At 36.9% G+C, this 21,225-nt stretch overlaps 1 protein-coding gene across 8 annotated transcripts in view; it reads right to left on the reverse strand.

Annotated features, from left to right (window-relative positions):
• The window catches only part of CPEB3 (cytoplasmic polyadenylation element binding protein 3), an 87,922-nt gene that overhangs the window by 66,065 nt on the left and 632 nt on the right, over nucleotides 1-21,225 (reverse strand). For 6 of the 8 annotated variants that reach the window (XM_068139643.1, XM_068139646.1, XM_068139644.1 and 3 more), the window contains exon 2: nucleotides 13,807-14,714. In XM_068139643.1, the coding sequence (XP_067995744.1) occupies nucleotides 13,807-14,703 (897 nt within the window). In that variant the 5' untranslated portion in view covers nucleotides 14,704-14,714. Of the gene's footprint in view, nucleotides 1-13,806; nucleotides 14,715-14,942; nucleotides 15,098-21,225 lie in introns of those variants that run through there. The other 2 variants (XM_068139639.1, XM_068139642.1) reach the window with 2 other exon arrangements.

Genomic DNA, 21,225 nt, shown 5'->3' on the forward strand with positions numbered 1-21,225 from the left:
AAATTCTGAGTTCTAAAATGTTACAAGAAAACTAAAACTGTTCCATGAAACGTTTGCAACTTTATTTCCAAATGAACTAAAAAGCACAGAAATAGGAAGAAATATGACAGACATTATACAGAATTACAAATTATGTTATTCAGTTTAAAGGTCATTGTCATTTTGCTTTGCAGCTGAAATTCCCTTTCACACACCTAATATGTGCTCAAAATACATGTATGAAAATATTCAGACTTCATTGCCATAAGGCTCAGCATCATAGTCAGTTAAACAGACCATCCTAACAAATTACTGAATATTCAATATTTGTTTGCAAACTGCAGGAAGGAAAGTACCAGAATTTACCCTGCCTTTTCCTAAGCAGATATGGTAGCTACAGGGCAGACCGAGAAGAATGCAGGAACACGTTTCCCATGTTTTGGGGTTGCAGGAAAGAAACCACAATATGGCCCTACTGGATACAAACTTATACACACACACACACACACATATATATATTTCTACATAATCAGAGCTTTACGGTAAACAATGGCCTACTTATTCTGTTCTTTGAAGCACCCTCGACTGTGAGGGCTCCTTTATGCCAAACATACTGCTTACAGGATCACTAGTGTTATTTTTCCACTTCAGATTCAAAAGCAGTAAAGCACCTAGTCAAATGCTGACCTAATGCTCCAATAGAGCACACTGTTCATTGCCAACAAACAGAAATATAACACATTTAATGTTTCCTTTTGCTATCAAATACATTAGACAATGTGTTAAAAAAAATTCAAACAAAATCTTCACAACAAAAAAAGTCAAAAGAATGTACAAAACTGCTATTATTCTTACACCCATAACACCACTGGAGGGAATGATCTGCAGACGTTACAACTGACTGAGCACTCACTGACAGGATTTGTGTTTAGTCATATGTGATGTTTTAGATAAAAATCTGCTCATCAGTCCTGCTGTTGAATGCATTTCAAAAAGCTGATGTATCCACTTTCTATTATAGTTAGTGATTCCGGTAACAAATGGTTCTAACACTTGTAAAATATAGGATTAAAGTAGTTACACCAACACGATCATCAGTTCAGAAAAAACAATCAAGTGGAAGAAAAAAATAATTCAGCAGTAGAATTTACAAGGCCATTCATTATAGCCCTGAGCTATTAAAATGACATAATTTAACTGTTTTATTGTTCTGCTGTGCAAGAGTTCAACACTGATAAGTTACCTTGGGCTTCTACCATTCTGTTCAGTAGAATGTCCCATAGCAAGGGAAAACTAACAGTGGCCTATCAGTTAAATCAGCACGAGTTTAATGCAAACCTCAAACAAGATGAAAGCACTATGAAAGATGCGAAGACCACAAACAGAGGAGAAGGCAGTATTGGGGATGCTGCAGCATGACAGGGTCTGAAAGGTCATGCTTCACAGTCTGGACTGCATAATGTGAAGGACAGTAGAGACATACATAAGGAAGCTGTTGTCTCACAACAATTTACAGTAGGAGCTATCTGTCCATGGTATCACAGGATGAGACAAAATGGAGGATTGAAAAGAACACAAGTAATAATTGTCAGATGTCTGAGCATCTTTGCCCATCGCCTTCTTCCCTATGGCCATCACACTAAAGGAACCTCAAGGATTTCTGTAAAACAGCAAAACAATGTCACTAGAATAGTATCTAACTGGCATATTTCAAGGTAGGCTCATGTTCCATTTCTGTTGTGCTCAGGAAATAGCACCTCCTGAGCAAAAAATAAAAACCACAAAAAACACCCACCAACAAACAACAAACCATAAACAAAGAAAAAACACAACTTGCAAATCCTAGAACACCAGATAGACAGTTCAACAAAAAAGGGGTAAGACATTTCATCTGTTCATAAAGGACAAGACCTTCACCTAGTGGTTTGGAGAATACTGCTGGAAAAGGAATTTATTTTGCCATTTGAATGAATACAGACCACTACTCTTCTAAAGGGAAAACAAGAACATGTTTAGCAGGAGCAGGTGTTTGGGAGGGGGAGTGGAGTCATTTACTAATATTTATGCACATGCCTAAACCAGGCCACAAACACTTTCAATGTAAAACAGCTCCAAGAGAATACAAGGTGACTTTTACAGTGTGATGTCATTTTGCATCCAGCAGGATTTAAAGAAAAGGTTTAGTATACTAGCTGTCATATAATTTTAATTACTGAAATTACTCTGCAACTTGTCCAAGTCCTAACTTTATATTATTATAGTATGACTAATAATCCATGACAAATTGTGGCACAAGAATTTAAAAAGTGCTTTAAAGAGGTACATGCAAAAATTCACTCTCCCACCTTCTTAATGGGCATTGAGAATAGTTTAGCAGCTGGGACCTTATCAAGGTCTACCATAGGATCCCAAGCTGTCACAGTGCTCTCAAACTATGCACCTCCTTCTAAACATTAGTTGAAAACTGCTGTATAGCCACTAGGATAAGGCCAGCCTTTTCCTGAAGTGTCATTATGTTAGAAATTTTAATTGAAGAAAATTTGCTGTTAACAGTTTGATCAGCTCAAAGTTACCAAAGGCTGCTTATATGCAATTGAACATGCAGAGCAGCAATCCCAAGACTGGGAGAGTATTAAACACCACCAAGGGGATGGAAGAGCAAAAGTGGACAAAAAAACAACCCACCTAAAATTCTAAAATTATGTTTTAATTAGAACATATATATGCAAGCAATTTAGTTTGAGATCAAATTTGCAAAAGGAAGGATTTTTTCCTAGTTGCAAGTACTGAATTGTCCCGTGTATGAGGAAAAAAAAAATTTGGTTTAATAACAATATATTAAACCTACTACTTCATGTAATAAATATATTAAAATTAACTGACTCACACTATGCATAGCTGCATCTTTTGTTACCTAAGAAGCTTAAACACACACTGGATATGAAGAAAAGAACCAGCTGTCTCATGTACAAAGTGCCTGAATACTTATCTTAAAACCATTAAAAATAACCAGCGCAGATATTTCTTCCTCTTCAAAGAGAAAAAGCCATAAGCATTTTTGCATTGTTACTTAGGTAACATACATTCAAATTACTTCTGCACATTTAGATTTAATGAAGTAAAGGAATTCAGAAATCACGTACAAGATATACAAGTACATGTATTAATAGGCAATTACCCAAAAAGAGACCTTCTTTATGTTAACTCCTCATAAAAATTGGGAAGCACACCCAGGAGCAAGAAAAACACTTTTCTTTTACATTATATGAGCTAAATTGATTAGCACAGGGCAAATTTAGTACAGATTGCTCCAGACAAGGAAAATGTCTTGAGATAAAAGCCTGCTTGATTGCCTTTTTTTGTACAAGGTAAATATTGACAGGCACCTTAAGAAATGTTGCTAGAAGGGAAGAACCAAGATGTTCAGTCACTTAAATACATTCAGGGAATGTACTGGAAAAAGCCAGGAGGACATAAGGCAGCTTCCATAACTGGGCTTCACAGACAGAAGGGAAAATCAGGTAAACAAGGGTAAAGAGTAGAGGCAGGCAAACAGCTAACAACAAAGCCATGTCATCTGTCCAATTCTATGACAAATATCAGATGCATCTGAACGTTATTCAAAAGAAGCCAAAGGTGGCAAGGCACAGACAATGGAATGACTAAAACTAGTCCAAATAGGAATGCCAGTACCATGCATATCTGACCAGCAAAATAAAAATTAAATAACTGCAACAACTGAAGCAGGATATGAAACTACAGATGACAAACACTGTTTCTAGGTTTTGTGATTGAAATTTAAGGATTTCTTCACTTTCATAACTACAAAGCACACATAATGTAGCATAGTACATGAATGATGTAATATCCTATAAAGTGTGTTTTCTGGTTCTTGAAAGAGTATGCTACAGCTGATCTAACAAGGACTTCAACCCAGCATTTCATATGGTGCTACAAGCAGGGTAACTATAGAAGTGGGTGGGGGGGAAAAAAACCAAATGGTAATTAGTGCAAGTGAGGTAAGAAAGAAAAATCACAAAAAGGGAAAAGCAGATAGTGCTTAACAAAGAAATCTGCTGAAGAAAAGCTACTAGTGGAGGTTTTTAAAGCTAATTCTTGAAATCAATTTTATCAATAATGCCAGCTGTTAAAGCAGGATCATGATAATATTTAGAAGATATCATCAGTGCAGAGGAAATCAGCTCATTCTACAGAAATAATTTATTTGAAGAACTGCAGCACTACCTACAACATCATGACCTTAAGGACTCCATTTTCACTATAAACTGGGGTGCCAACAACCAGAAAGGAGGAGATAAAAAGGAGGAAGATGAGAGTTAACTAGATAATTTCTGGACAATTATAAACTATGAATATAAACATTAAGTGGAAAAAGGTAAACAAAATTGCAGACAGTATGAAAAATGGTAGAGTAAGGTTGCCGTCTATCACATCAGTATTTATTTACTTATTTTAAAGAAAGATGCTATTCTTATTTTATTTGTTCTTTCAAATTACTCTGCTTATTCTACATGTCAAATGAAGCTGAAGACTCAGCCATATTTTGAAAAACTGACCAATTCAAGTTTATACTCAAAGGAGGCTACTACGTAAGCAAAATAGCAAGAAAACTTCCCAGTTTCTCTAGAGAGCAAAGCATTCCAAACAAAATGTAAACATTTACTACAATGCATTTTCAAGAAGATTTAAATGGAGCACACAATGTCAGCTACTTTTTCCTTGCCTAACAACAACAACAAAAAACCAGTTACATAAGACATTTACTGTTTCCATTTTTCAAAACCGTGTCAGAAAAGTGTGTTCCTGTTCAAACAGCAGAGGCAAAACTGTCTGCAGAAGCTTGCACCAAAACATTACTTGTAAACTCTGCTGACGAGTATGGCTGATTTTATTACTCAGAAGGTACAGGTACAACATCACTTACTAGCAGCTAAGAGTAGCAGGAGCCACCAAGCTGAGGATCCTTACCACTGAAATGCTGAACCCAGCCTAAAGTTTGCAAGATATTATTTTCAGAAATTCTCACCCACAGAAAGTGAATAGGTATAGTATGAACTTGGATTACCACTTATGAAAAAAGGCATACTTTCATTTTGTATTATAAAGTGCCTACTTCTTCTTATCCCTGATTTTTGTTTGCTTCACCTTGTTCTGCCTTAGCCTTCCTACTGCACTAAGGGCTTTGTGAGCTTTAAGACAAGCCTTTTCTGGCTACTGAGAAAGGTTTCACTGTTTTCTATTTATTTTTAATTGTGTAGGAAGAAACAATATGATTCTAAAAAGAACATCTGAATAAGAAAATTGTTTAACAAGATGAAATATTAGAGAACCATAATCTAAAAGAAAAGGTGCCTCTACAAGTAGCGTGAAGAAAAATTCCTAAACCATAAGGCATGTTATAAACACTTGACTGACTTGGTTATTACACATCCTAATGGTTACAAAGAACATCAATAGATGGTATTAGATTTGTTTATAAGTCATATGTTAACATGCTGGATCCTAGCAATTGGCTAATACATTAATCATTTTTAACCCTTTACAAATATACAGTTACTGTAAAGGTTATGTAGTAAGTAGTAGTAACACTAAGAACCTAGGTGTTAATTCATTAATGCTTTCCACAAATCTCCTTCACAAAATTAAATACGGCATTAAAAGATCTGCCTACAGAAAAAAATTTGAGTAGTACTCTAGTAAACATTTCCTTGTTTATGGGAATTTAATATATTAGATTTAAGTTTTCTGACGTATGACTGCTGTGCCATCATATAACATTTCATGATTGTCTATCACATGCTGCTAATTCTCCACCTTATTTCCAGCAGCTTAACACATGATAAGCTTCACAAGGAAGTTCAGACTTCTGTCTTTTACATTCTAGGTGTCTGACTGATAAACTAAGAAGATGCAAGTTCTCTTGGACCTCAATCAATGCACTACTAGTAATACTCAAACAAGAATTTCTCAGAGCAATTCAAGAGCTTGCCATACCTATATACAAGATCTAAAAAATAATTACTGAACACAAGAAGAATGCATTACTTCAACTAAAGCAGAAGTACTATCTTATAAATAAGGGTTAAATTTTCCAGTAGGTTGTTTTTTTTCTTTTTAATTAAATGGTCTAGAAAGATCAATTATCTCTTTTCAATGATTTAAGTTAATGAGAAAGAAAAATTTGGATATTTGAAATAGAACAAATAAAGGGAATGACTATGATGATGGTCATATTGAAATGCAGCAGGACTGAAAATCTGAGATGATCTAACATTTAACAGAACATCTTGAAATGCATTGTTCTTTGCTATTCTAATTTAACAGAGCAACATTGTAAGCCTAAGTAAGTATGGGTTTTAAATACTATTTTAAATATCACCAGGAAAAAGCAATTGTAAAACTAGGGCATAAAAAAATAAATCTAGAATTCCGTAAGATAAGATCAGTCTTGGTAAAAGTACACACAACAGATAACAGCACAACTGAGCTGAGAAGACAGCCCAACGACACTTGGCGTAAGCTCCAAAATTAGTGACCCATTCCATGCCTTTTTGTTGAGTGGTCTAAATAGTTTCACAGTAAGAACTGTTTGTTAAAGACATTGTATGACATGTAACTAAATTAAACAGCATTTTGTAGTTAGAGGCCAGTAAGGAAGGTTTAGTGAAACATGATGATTACTGATATTACCAGCACAGTAAAAACCAGAAACAAAAATCTGTCAAATTGGTTTCAATATTTTTAAATAAGGACAGAGGCAGAAGAAATCTGAAGTTAGAGGAAGAGATTAGTGACATTAAAATTGATGTACACCCAGACAACCTTTTAGGATGTTAAGAAAGACTTTGTGAAAACCCTGTAATTCACACTTCAACGCACAAACACAATTTAAGCAGCCTAAAACATTTCCATCGCTTTGAGCAGAATGAACAACTTCCAACAAGGAATTATACATTTTCATTTAATCCAAAAGAATATTTTGTCATTCAAGTGCTATAAAATATCTGTGATGTTTTATTTTTAGCAACTTTCATGAGAAGCTCTAACTTCAAAGTCTTCCTTTATGAAATAAATGGTACTCAGAAAAGAAAGTCTTTGCACCCTGAGAATGAAATCAAAAAAGCTTCAGCAGGTGATTTTCTGTGTTTTGAAGAGCCACTCATATATAGAAGAGATTAATTTAGAAACATAATACATTATAGATAGCATTGCTTTCTAAAGTTGCCTGACATTTCTCATTAAAAGGTCAGCTTTAATTGCTTACAGTGTTGCCAAAAATAACATTTTTGTGTGAACCTTTTTAAGATGAGCACCTCCGCAATAATTTTTCTATGTAAGAAAGATTAATTTTACCAGTACATCCACTTACAATGACATAAAAGAAAACTACAGATATAAAAAATGTCCATGTTAAGGACACAATGCTTTTCTCAATTCATGTCAGAAGTGTTTTTCTGTCAACCTGTGTGAAAATCTGTCCCAAGTCACACATTCTGGAAGCTGAATGCAGGGATGTCAAAGGAAAAAACCCAACAAAACAAAACAAAAAAGAATCAGACTAAGTTATCACTTAGTTAAAATTTCTGAATTTCTACAATTTTGAACTTCTACCTAATACTTCTGCGAGCTCCATTCTCCTTAAATTTATTTAAACCTACTTATACACCCTCATGTTATTAAGGTTTCACAGGAGTAAATCCTGCAGAGTAATTGAAAATGATTCAGCTGATGACTACAGGAGTTTATTGGGCCTTCCCCTCCAACTTGAAGCTTTGACATAGAAAGCAGAAAAAGAAAGGACAACTCAAATGAAAACCTTCCATAAAAAAGGAGATCAAAATCCAAGAACAGAAAGAAGTAGAGGGGAAGTTTGAAAGGAGTGAACAGTTCGGAGCTGGTAACACAACAACAACAAAAAAGGCTACAACATCATGCTTCACCCCAAACTGAAACCCATTGACAGTATAAGCTCTGTATACATCACTTTCACTAACTTTGTTAAACCAAGAATGAACTGTAGAATTGATGAAAAGATTTTTCATTTTCTAGGAATATTGCAATTCTTGCAAATTCTGCAAAAGCCAAACACACACTCAAAAAAAGAAAGTTAGGAAATGCAGGAAATGTCGAGTGAGTCTACTAACTGCCATTATACTAAAAACTTGAACCACTTTCCTTAACATATTACACATTACTATGATAAAAGCAAAGGCAAAATCAAAGCAGCATGCTTGATTTGGGAAAGCCAGTGAAGTTTTTAAAGGCCTTTATTTCCTGTGGAGGTTTTTGCCACAATTTGGGAAAATGTTTTGATTTAATTCTTTATTTATGCATCTAACACTATCAAGTGATCAGTAGGAGAAAGAAAAACAAAGAGGCCAGAGAACCTTAGATCCTCTCAAAGGTCCTAAAAGGGATAGTTTTGCTGTGGTGTTTTTCTCTTTATCATAAGTTAAGAAGTTTTAAAAGCACAGTAGTCTACCCAGTCCAAGAAAAACTCAGATATATACCATTTAAGATCACAGAATCACCAAGGTTGGAAGAGACCTCAAAGATCATCAAGTCCAACCTGTCACCACAGACCTCATGACTAAACCATGGCACCAAGTGCCACATCCAATCCCCTCTTGAACACCTCCAGGGACTGGGACTCCACCGCCTCCCTGGGCAACTATATAACTGGGCAATTATAAACAGTGCTATCTTGTAGCATCCCCTTGGTATGCTTTAAGTCAAAATTATTGATTTATTGGTATACATTAACAACTTTAATATTCTTAAGGAAGTCCTGCCTATATATGGAATTGCTCCAAATACCCATACTCAACTCACATCTTTGTTCCACCTTTACTAACTTCAAGGGTTTATCTACAATTCAACTGATTACTTAAAATCAACAAGTAATTAGGTCTCAAACCATCATACTTTAAATATTAATATTTCAATTAATTTGAAAATGCAGACATTTAGAACTCAATAAAATTAAAATCTAAATAACATTGTAAAATAGTTCCCAAGTACTAAGGCTAGAACGTCATGTATCTGCTTGTATCTGTTACACTGGAAAAGCACTAAACAAGAAGGATATGGACATGCTGGAACGTGTCCACAGAAGGGCCACAAGGATGATCAGAGGGCTGGAGCACCTCTCCTATGAGGACAGACTGAGAGAGTTGGGGCTGTTCAGTCTCGAGAAGAGAAGGTTCCGAAGTGGCCTTCCAGTATCTTAAGAGGGCCTACAAGAAAGCTGGTGAGGGACTTTTTAGGATGTCAGGTAGTGATAGGACTAGGGGGAATGGAGCAAAAACAGAAATGGGTAGATTCAGATTGAATGTTAGGAAGTTCTTTGACAATTCCTTGTCTGTGAAGAAGTCATAACAAACATTATAAAATTGAAGTTAATTGTGTATACAATATTCTTTTCTATAGGGCTTAATATCACATTCATTTACTGCATCAGCATGTGACTGCATATGTATGTATGTGCATACACATCATTTGAGTATCAGACTGTATTGACATGGGAAGTTAAGTATGGGCTAATACCAAAGGCCTGAAAAACTTCAAATGTTTAAAGGAAGCAAAAAAACCCCATCATACTAGAATTATAAACATTATACTGTGGCTGTTCTCTTGCCCTTCATTCCACTTAAAAAACTACAGTGTGCTTAAGTACAACACAAAGTCCTTGCACCTGCTCATGTATTACTACTAAGAGTATCTATATCTAAATGTATTAATATACATACACACAAACATATACTTAAATATACATAATTATAAACAAGTTCACTGCATGCTTGGATTTGCACTTCAAATATGAAATATTGAAGTAATATATAATTTACAAACTTAGCTTATAATTTTATCTGGGACAGACTAATTACTATTAAAATACCTCCCCAAAAACCTCTCAGACTCCCTGCAAAAGACTATATGCTAAAACTACCTTTCTCCACAATAAATATCACATTATTTATTTCTGTAGATAAGTATTTATCAGTAAAGCTGCCAAGAATTACTTGATCTATGTCAGAATCTTCAGAGCACCAAATTGCTGTGTATTTTAAATGTAAAACTTGCAACTGTAGATTTTTTTGACTGTTTCCAAAGAACATTACCCAGAAAGCAACAAAACTTGGAACAGTTTCACAGAAATTGGTATTATTGTGTTGGTATTAAAAATCCACAGGGCAGACTTTAGCATACTGCTTTCTGAACATTTAATTCCTTCTCTGTCTTCTCCACCATAAGAATTTCTTATCCATGCTTCCAAGGGTCTATTTCAGGCACCATCAATCCTCCTAACCTCACAAGCTGTGTCCCAGTGTCTTCATATGGCCAAAAGCCAAAGGAAATACACTCTACCTGAGAGAAGTGAAGGAGCAGAGAATTCTGGGAGTAGATCAGAAGGACAAGATGACAATATCTCTCTTCAAGCCTCATTACTCCACTGTAAAAAGGAACTGAACTGTTGCCCAGGTCACAGGGACAACCAGTTAATGTCAGCTTCAAATGCCAGAAATGCAGATCACCTAGCATAACTGCACAACACTAGTGCTTGTCACATGACAACCTTCACTCTTCACTCAGAAGTTGCAGAAGAACAAACTGGCCACGTTTCTGTATTTCATAACTGGCCTTGTTCCACATCTACTCCTGTGACCTTACCTCCAACTCTTATTTGCTACATTACATTTCATTCTAGATTGATTGCTTCTTTCCCCTTTCGACTATCAGCTTTGTATCTTTGTTTTTTACAAACACATATATATGTGTATACAGTGTTCTTCAATTTTCCTCAGTAAGTATATGAAACAATGTCCTTCAAAGCATTTTCAGTTGCCTTTCAACACCAATCACAAGGCACATGCTAGCAGAATTCCTACCAATTGATATTTTAAATGTTTGGCTCCTTAGGACAGACACCAATTGATTTTGACGCACAAGGTGCACTAACGTATTTCTCAAACCTGCGAATGAAGACATCTCGCATCTTGCTTTATATACATGTGTTGAAGAAAAGCATTTTCAAACTCAATTTTTTTTTCTACCAATAGATACATCAGTAACTGAGTATTAGCAGCACTCAAATATTACAGACCCAGAACACAAATCTGTATCAGTCTTCTGCTTAGAATCGTTCATCACGGCAAAGACATGCATTTTAAAAACCAGCTATCATTCACATCAATTCAACCAGTTGACACACTAATATTTTTCTTTTTACTTAGAACATCTTGAGCTTTATATCTTATTAAGGAATTTAATTAAATATAAACCACACATTTCAAAAAGTCTTACAATCTCAACGTATGAGAAAATAACAGGTTAGCATAAACGACCTGCTAATGTGCATTAATGTGTCCCGAGGAAGCATACTGAAAGGTATTTCTAAAGCAGATCAAAAAAGCTCGCTCATGAAGGGTGGCAGACGTACACGGATAAATCTGCCAGAATTACTTGATAGTGCTGACAAGCAGAACTTACTGTGTCAACATATTGCCCAGTTTCTGAGAGGGGAAAAAAGGAAGGGGGGAAAAAAGTAAAAATAAGATAGAGAAGAAAAAAAAAAATATAAAGGCAAGCAATAGTATGGTTTCAAGACAGACACCTTTGCCAATTTATTAAGCACAGGAGCAATCAACACTAACCCAGACTACAATCTTGTATGCAGAGTTCTGCAGCCTGTATTAAAAATAACCTAATAGGAAAAAGCACCAGTTGCCTGAGTCTCTGAAATGAGATGGTTATTCCAGCTATAGCTGAGAGTAGTTGCTTTCATTTGAACAGGAGAACACCGGGTCAAACTCACAGACAAGAAAACAAGTTTCCAGATTTACATATTGGCTAATACCTTAGCTTTACAAAACCTTAATTAAAAAAAAAAAAATCCTCCCTTTTTTTTAAAAAAAAAAACAACAAACATTTATCTACTCTTTTCTCCCTCCTAGTGATGAAAAAATATCTGCTGGCTTCATTTGTGACAAATTACAATCATAATAATAAAGTTGTGTATTCATTAAAGATGTATCTCACCAAACAAACCACAGAAATAAGACCATTTACTGTTGGTTTCCCTAATTCAAATCTATCACATTTTGTAATGCCTTACATATAGACAAGTTAAATAATAGAATAATTGCAAATGGAAACACATTTCCCACTTCTATAAAATGACTGGGAGCTTTTGTGTTGCTATGCTTTGTGCAACGTAGTAGTTTCACCAAGCATATTGTGTCTGAAACACAATCTTTCCACAGACTTCAGTGCTTCACAGACATTGACCTGCAGTGCCCCAGAAGCCACTCCGCCTTCATTTAGGGTAGCCAATAAAAAATTAGCAACTCTCCCTTTAAACAGAATGAAGCAGCAAAATGAAATTTCAGGGCTGACTATATGGTGCTCTCTTTAAATGGGACTGGAAAGTGCATAGGAATGCATATGTACTACTTGAATAATCTCTTAAAGTAATGGGGGACAGGGTTGTTTTTTTTTTCTAACTTTGTTTCTGATACTAAGTATCTATCTATACTAAGTATCTATCCAGGTGTTATTCTTACCACACTGGTAAGTTACAGATGTTTGAGAGTTCACATTTTGTAGAGAAAATTATTTCCAAAGAGAAGGCACATATGAATTATTTCATTGTATTTCAGAACAGAATGTTTCAATTTGTCTGAGACTAAAGAAAGCTAACCTAGAAGACATGTGAGATTCACTTAACCTTGTATAGATCTAACTGCAAGTGTGTGCTGTGCTTTTTTTTTTCCCCTCAACTTAAAATGGATTTCACACCATGACAGGTTTCATTCTGCATTAAAATTGCAAATCTTCTATGTGGCCCAGTTTCAGCTGCGATTGATCTGCTTTACCGTCAGAGATTTTTAAAAAGACCCAAAAAACAACTAAACCACACACACCCCAAACAAAAAAACAACAGTAAAGGGCACTGCAGCTTTAAATATTTCAGAGCTATGTAGCTAGTAAATAGCCTCCATTGCAATATGGCTCTGAAGGTCGTGTCCTATTGTCTCTTTTCCTTGCAAATATTTTGAACAGCATAAAAATGGTTTGTTTTATACAATACCTCCCTGCCATTTCTAAATCACGTCAATTGTATTAGGCATTTCCTCACTGGAAAGGACGATACGACACTCTTTCCATACACACCCACGCTGCTTCTAGATATATTCATAATGTCCACTGTGAATATAACAGCAGGGTGCATATATCAAACACAGACAGCTTTTCATATGTATACCTTACGTGAATAAACTCCCTGTTAAATCCCACCACAACATAAGGACAATTAGTTATTACAATGGTGATAAAATAATTGACTGGATTTCAGGTCATGAAGCATCTTTGGTTAAAATCAACAGGCCAGTTAGAGAACTGAAGCCAGCAATTTCAACATCACATTTTTCACATATGGGAAAATAATGAAAAAATAAAAAGAACAACAACAAAAAAAAAAAATCTTAAAAGACAGCACCAAGAGAACGTACATCTGCCAAACCTGCTTTTCATGCCAAAATGAAACAAACAACAACAACAAAAAACCTAAGTCCTGTCACATTTAAGAATAAGTTACAAGAAAAATAAAACTATAAATCTTAAACCAGAATTGAGATTGTGTATGCACTCCCTAGGATCAACCCCCACTTCTTTCATATAAGATTGAATGCAAATATGAGTTATGGAGCTGCCTCTCGAATAGAACAGTAACATGAAATACAGCCCTGCAAAAAATACAGCTTTGAAATAGCTGTCACCATGTAGAAGGCGCATCTAGTCATTTACCTGAAAAGGCAACAGATTGTTGCCATTGTCCGTCCTGAACGCGTTGTCTTCCATCCAGGATTTGGGTGTTAAGGGTGCAGCCCGTGGGAACTTCGGAGGGGCAATGACATTGCTGGAGAACGGTTTTTTAAGGGGTGAAATGGGATTGAGGGGGGAGGGTACACCAACACCCACTCCCACACCAACCCCTACTCCAACTGCCCTTCGAGGGTCCCTACCAGCCTGCAGCCCACCCCAAGGGTTGGAAGGTGTACTCCAAGCTGCATTTTGATGGTTATTCCAGCTGGAGGAGGAAGAAGAAGAGGCAGAGGAGGAAGACGGTTTGCTGGTCATGATGGGCTGATGGCTGTAAGCAGCATTTCTCTGTGCAAAAGGTGCCTGATTAGGGCTTACAGGTGACCTCCGCTGCTGCTGCTGCTGCTGAGCTTGCTGCTGCTGCTGATGTTGGTGGTGTTGAGTCTGAGCTAGGCCAATCTGAGGCGAGAAAGTGCCACCAAATACAGGATTGACATGATGTGGAAAATTCTGGAAAAGCATTGTCCCATTGACTGGAGTAATCCCTTGGAAAAAGCTATCATCCACCGTGTTTGTGGTCCCTGTAGACCAGGTGCTGCCGAAGGAGGGAGACAAGGAGGTGCCGGCTGCAGGTTCTTGTTGAGGCTGGTGAAAGCTCAAGCCAGGCAAAATGGGAGACTCCATCTGCATCTTCTCTTTGCTATTTTGGGAAGGAGCCGATGTGCCGATACTAGTCACTGAACTGTTGTCTTCTGGTTTGGGTGTCTCCGACGATATGGGTGTAGAGGGGGCTTCTGCTGAGTTTGGATCTTGCTGCTGCTGTTGCTGCCGTTGCTGCTGGGGCTGGGCTTTGCTTTTGTCCATCAGTAAATCATCCTGCATGGTTTGCGCAGCTGAAACAGTAGGGGAAAAAAACCACAAAGACAGATTATTAACATTGTCATTCGTACCACAAACCAGGCTGTTTTAATCATTTGCTGGCCAAAAATTTCCTCCTATTCCTAGTGCTATGCTACAGCAAATTGCAAGGCAAACGCGTAATCTTCCCCCTCCCCCATTTAGGAATATGCAACCTTTGATCGTGCTAGATTGACTCTAAAATATTTTTTAAGATGCTTCACCCTTTTTGATGCCTTGTTTCCCTTCAGTCTAAATGAGAGATGTGCTTATAGGGCAGAGATATACAGCAATTTCGCCACGTCTCTTTTCTCTTACACCGGAACTCAGAGCTCTCACCCTGCAATGAGAAACTGATTCTGGTTCCTGTTTTTCCAAGCACCCTCCTCCTCCTCCACCTCCTCCCCCTGGTTATTTGCATACGTCAATAAATACTGCTGCGTCCTTCAGCAAGGTTAAAAAGACACCAGTCTTCACTCTTCTCCACCCCCTTTTCTATTAAGGGACCTTTAAAGGAGCCGGGTACCGATTTTCCTTAATTAACAAACAAGCTTTCAATTATTTCAATTTATCAGAGAGAAAGCACACACGAAATCTCGCACTGACACTGGAGCGGGTCTTAGCTGCACACTCCCTTTCTGCCCTTTTTCTGCCGCACAGCTCTCTGCTTGCTTGGGCAGGAGAAGCGCTCGCAATGTTGAGAGGAGGGGGGGGGTAGCGGGGGTGTGGGGTTTGTGGATTGGATATGGAGACACTTCATGTAGAAAGCCACCGATGGGAGTTATATTTGCCTTCAGTGACCTTACGATCTTTACGTAAAACGCTGTTTTACATCAAAGCAGTCCTTTGCTTAAATGTATATCTACTTGCTTTATTTTTTATATGAAATCAACAGTAATCTGTTAATTTGAAAGAAAAAAGGAAAAAAAAAAAAAGAAAGAAAAAACAAACCAAGGTCAAAATGAGCAGATCTGGGAGGTATTATTCGGTTATGTTTCTGATGCTTTCACGGTGAAGAAATTGAAACACTTAGAAACATGCTACATTTTAAAAGCCATCTTTATATGCACAACGTCTAGTGATGCAAATTATTTGCTAAATCAGTGCACAAGTTTAGACTTTAAAAAGTAAATGTATGTAGAATGTCTGAGTCATATCTGCTAGAAAAGGCACTTCATACAAAATAGAACAGAACATATAATTTCATTATTATTTTAAAACACAATAGTACTCATGCACATACAGACAATGAGCAGCAAAATGTATAAAACTGGAATAGCAACCTCCACATTTTGCAGACTTAGCTAATTGAAGAGATCATACTAACTCTCAAAAGTATCATAAATGAGCAAAAAAATCACTTACTTTAAGAAGCTACATAAAAGATGGTCACTGATGAACTGCATTTCTATTGAATCAATCACATAACATGCAAATTCCTACGATTGCAATTTTTTTTAGGATTGTTATTGTAATGTAATGAAGTTAAACCAGATCAATTAACTGTTTAAGAAAGGTGACAAAGAGTGAAATCCATGACGCTCTCCTTTCTGCCATGAACAGTTTCCAAATAGTCCATGTGTGTCTTTAATGTGGTTTTTTTTCCTTTTTTCTCTCTCTTTCTTTTAAATCTCTTCAAAACAATACACTCCTTTTTTAGTCAAAACAAACGTCAGGACAGGTTTCTGCTATCAGTTAAGTTACAACTCATGCTCCCTCTTATTTACCTGTTCAGTATGTAAACTGAACAGCAAAGGTTTGTGAACAGAATATGCAGTGAGACAACACCAAAGCAAGTTCCTAAAAAAAAACAACTATTGCATCTGTAACAGGCAGCTCTGCTGCTGGTGCACGGGGTGCAGAAAACCTTATGAGGCCGTTTAAAGCAATACTTCTATAAGCCATAGAGTTCTGTGTAGCTTCCCATTAGCTCAGTTTCTATCAAAATCACTATTACTCCCAAGGTTACATAAAATTACTGATGATTCCACATCAGGGAGGAAAAAGGTTATATGTATCCTTCCTCTGATTCTGAGGTATCAGTATAAAAATACATTTAGAGAGAAAAACATAGCAACTGAAATGTTAAAATTCTGTCGTCAATAAAGTATATTTAAATCAGTTAGTCACCGGGTTATCTATAGTGGCTAGCGCAACAGTTGCTTCAAATATGTACCTTGACTTAGTTAGCTGGTTTTGAACTTTATCCTAAGGACTGTAACTCACATTCATTCTCCTATTGCTTCTTAAAGGTAAAAATCACTGCGCAACTCAACCCTTTTGTCAAGGTCAAGACCTACCTTTAATGAATGAAGCCAGCCTGAATGGAAGAACACTGGATAATAAACTGCTTTGAAAGATAGACCAGCCAATGTCTAATGCTGGACTAATATGCAGTACCTCTTGATTATTTGCTGGTGTATTTGTACAAATTCGCAACCCAGTACAGGAAATATATATCCCCATAGCAATACCAGCTCCATTTACATGCAGTAACCCACACAGTCAACACAGAATTTTTTAAGGAACAGTTACCTTTGGATTTTCAGTATTTAAAGATCAACCAAATGACAGTATACTTATTTTCTTCTTTGAGGTTTGGTATGTGACAAATAGTCGTCTGCTTTGGCAAGAGTACTTTGACAACTGTGAGCTTTCAGCGCATGCTCTCCCAAGGAATCATGGGGTTTGGAGTCTTATCTATAGATGGCATTTCACTACTGCCTGTCCTGAAAGGAAGAGGACTTGAAAAGTGTTTGTTAAAACACTTATATCTCTACTTTCTAGAGTTTATGTTGGATTATATGGTCAGCCTGCCTTAAATCAATGCTGTAATCAAGAGTTTCTTAGTACTTGTTCTAACCTGTTTGTGCTACTCCATATCATTAAGGATAAGAAAACTGCTCTCTTACAGCAGTTGAAACTACCTTATTTGATGAAATATCCCAACTGTCACAGGGCTGGATTATTGCTTTTCATGTATTTGAGGATTCACTTGGAAGGAGCTGCACCCTTACTGTCAGTTCTTCCCAGGCGACAGCTTCACTTTGTAGATCAATTATTAAGATAAGGAGAGTGTTCCTTATGATACTTGCATATTTGAGAAGCACTCCAGAACCAAAGAATATCAGAATGTAAAGACAGGGTTTTTTCATCAACAAACCAATAGAAGAAAACCATTATTTTGTTTCTGCAAGCCAACTCTTTTGTAACTGGAAGTTAGATTAAAAACCAGCTGTATCAGAACACACTTTGGTATCTGAATTACTTGACCACAGAAACAAATGTAAGAAAGGCCCAAATAAGCCTATTTAACTCAATGAACATTGTATTGAGTGTATTTTACTTTCATTATGAAGCAATTTAAGCATACAATGACTACAAAAGCATGCTAGCCTTTTTGCCAGAAAGTAAATATTCCAGCTAGCTTGAAGGTTAAAATGAAGTATTATGTTACTGAAACAAAAATAGTTTTATTGTAGAAACATTTTTCTCAGCTGAGATTTTTTTTCATTTCAGCTGAAGCGAGGGCTCCTTGGTATTTTTAAAGATGAAATCAAGTAGATAAAAAATGCCTAACTGATCTTCTAATTTCATTTTACATATTACTATCATAGCAGTTAAAATGCAATTTTGCCCAAATAGAATACTTCCATATTGCCAGGCTACTCAGCTTTGTTGAAAACAGTGAGTGTCCTAAACTTGTCAAATCAAGAGAACTACACTAAGGTACTGCTCCTTCATTAACTGGCCTCTTTTTCAGGCCTTGCTGAAATAGACAAACATTTAATATACCTCCATATTATTCTTGCAATAATTGCTTGCCATCTTTATTAAGCCTAAATATGTGTAAATTTGTTATCAAACAGTTTAGTATTTTAAGATTTGATCTTTTGACATGAAACTGATACACAAATTTAGGGCTTCTATCAGTTTTGGTCATTTTTATTAAATTCTGTACTTGTCTTCAAATATGCGGTGTTATTTAATTCAAGATGACTTCCATTCTTGTTAATATGAGTGAGGCTAAACTCAGCCAGATCTCAATGAGTGGCAATAATTTTCCCTCACTTTGCATAGGTGAAAGGGAGCCTGTTCTCAGGAGAGTTCTCTTTGGGCTCAAATGCAGCTATTACCAGGTGAAGGTAAGAGAGGACAAAAAGAGACATGCAATGAACATCATGGAGACATAAAGAACTAAGAAGACCCTATTCATGCATGATAAGGGAAACAAGAGGTTTTTCAAATGGGAGGGGGAAATCCAAGAAATAACCTGAGATTTATAGTAGAAATTTCCAATGCAAAGAAGAAAGCATAAAGAATAAAATTGGGAAATAAAATGAAGAGAAAAAGACGATGAGAGAGGGTTGAATTGAAGGAGGAGACTGTTAGGAGAATAAAGCAAGTATGTGAATAGAGCAGCTGCATATCTAGTCTGGTTAAGGGGAAGAGATGAGGATGGAATGACAACTCTTGCTCTGTCAGGGAATAATTTTTTTCCTCAAATTTAGTAACAACTAAATATATAACATATATGTATTTTAGGATATGTGTATTTTAGCATCACACTTTGATTCTGGGAAGAGCAAACAAATACTCCTGAACAACAAAAAAGCACAAATAATTTTCAGAGCTCAGAGCCACATCCAGCCTGGCCTTAAAAAAATCCAGGGATGAGGCTTCTACCTCCTCCCTGGGCAACCTGTTCCAGTGTCTCACCACCCTCATGTTGAAGAATTTCTTCCTAACATCCGACCTGAATCTACCCATTTCTATTTTTGCTCCATTCTCCCTAGTCCTATTGCTACCTGACACACTAAAAAGTCCCTCACCAGCTTTCTTGTACGCCCTTTTAAGATACTGGAAGGCCATGATAAGGTCTCTTTGGAGCTTTCTCTTCTCCAGACTGAAAAGCTCCAACTCTCTCAGTCTGTCCTCATAGGAGGGGTGCTCCAGCCCTCTGATTATCCCCATGGCCCTTCTCCGGACACATTCCAGCACGCCCAGATCCTTCTTGTAATAGGGCTCCAGAACTAGACACAGTACTCTGGGTGGGGTCTCACCAGAGCAGAGGGGGACAATCACCTCCCTCAACCTGCTGGTTATGCTTCTCTTGATGCAGCCCAGGATCTGATTGGCTTTCTGGGTGCAAGTGCACATTGGTGGCTCATGTTCAGCTTCTCATCCACCAGCATCCCCAAGTCCTTTTCTTCAGGGCTAGGAATAAAGCTATCCTCCCTCTTTCCATTTGTAATATTTGAGAATAAATACATAAACCCAAAGCAGATGGATAGTCTAGCTGATCTGTGCTCTGGCCAATAGACAATGCCCGTCTTGTCTTGACCAAGACAAGAAATCAGAAACTCTGATATCTAATACTGTTCTTATGTTTCATAAACAGCTGTAATTGGGACAGTCAGTATCAGGCTCTCCTCCAGGAAGCCATGTCCATATGGTTTACTCAGCCAACTGTACATCCAGGACTTCTCAGCAGTGCAAACAAAACTGAAATTTACCGTCCAATAAGTACAAAATATATTTGCTGTGACAGGATGTCAGCACGCTGCATTCTTCCTACTCGATTCTATGCATACTGATTGTAAAGAACATTTTACATGACCATAACTACTTTAGCATTCCTGTGTATGATATTCATAGCAATTAGAAAATAAACAACACCCTTCCCTTTCTATGTAATACCTCTGAAGCCCAAGTCTGGGTATTTTACACATATTTTTACAATACTTTTATCTCAACAAAGCCACTACAAAAAATACACTGATTTTTCCCTAAGGCAGCACAGTCAAGAATCCAGTATGTTCACTAAAATCTCTTTCCTGTTCTACTTGATCTATATAGTCACATATATTCAGCACACAAGTTCCACTTGTCTCAATCAAGAACAGATGTAGGTAGATGCAGCTGTACAATTGTGGGGTTGTCCCTGGAAATTACTACCTTGTACTACAGCTACTGCAGTACAACAAAATTGCAATTTCCACAAAGTATCAGGGATTAGCTACATGTAATGAAACTTTTTTAAAGAGGCATTTATTAAAAATGCAATTTATTGAATACATAAAACCAAAATAGGAAATTTCAAAGTTGATCTTCACTAACAAACATCCACAAGAATCAACGTCACAACTGCATCTGAAAAGTAAGATCTCTTCCTTCACTTGGGGAACATGGCATGATGCAGAATGTTCACACGCATGCAAATACACATACACCTGGACTGAGTGGGGGACGTACGCACACGGGGGAGATGACCCCGCCCCGGATGCTATCCTTCTCCTGTTCTATAAAATCATTTCAGCTTCTAAATTCCCATTTTCAGAGACTGAAATGCTCTGTATCGACTTCAAAACGCATAAATTTTAAAAGCACTCTAGAAGCCTATTTTCTTATTAGGAAGCATGCCTACAAACTGAGCGTCATTACCGCCAGCCATTCCACACCGCACTCCACTTGCCCACAGAAGCTAGTGGCCACCGAACCTTTAGT

This window comes from Melanerpes formicivorus, unplaced genomic scaffold (genome assembly GCF_026170545.1).
Source record: "Melanerpes formicivorus ecotype bairdi unplaced genomic scaffold, bMelFor1.0.p_v2 SCAF_6, whole genome shotgun sequence".
Taxonomy (NCBI): domain Eukaryota; kingdom Metazoa; phylum Chordata; class Aves; order Piciformes; family Picidae; genus Melanerpes; species Melanerpes formicivorus.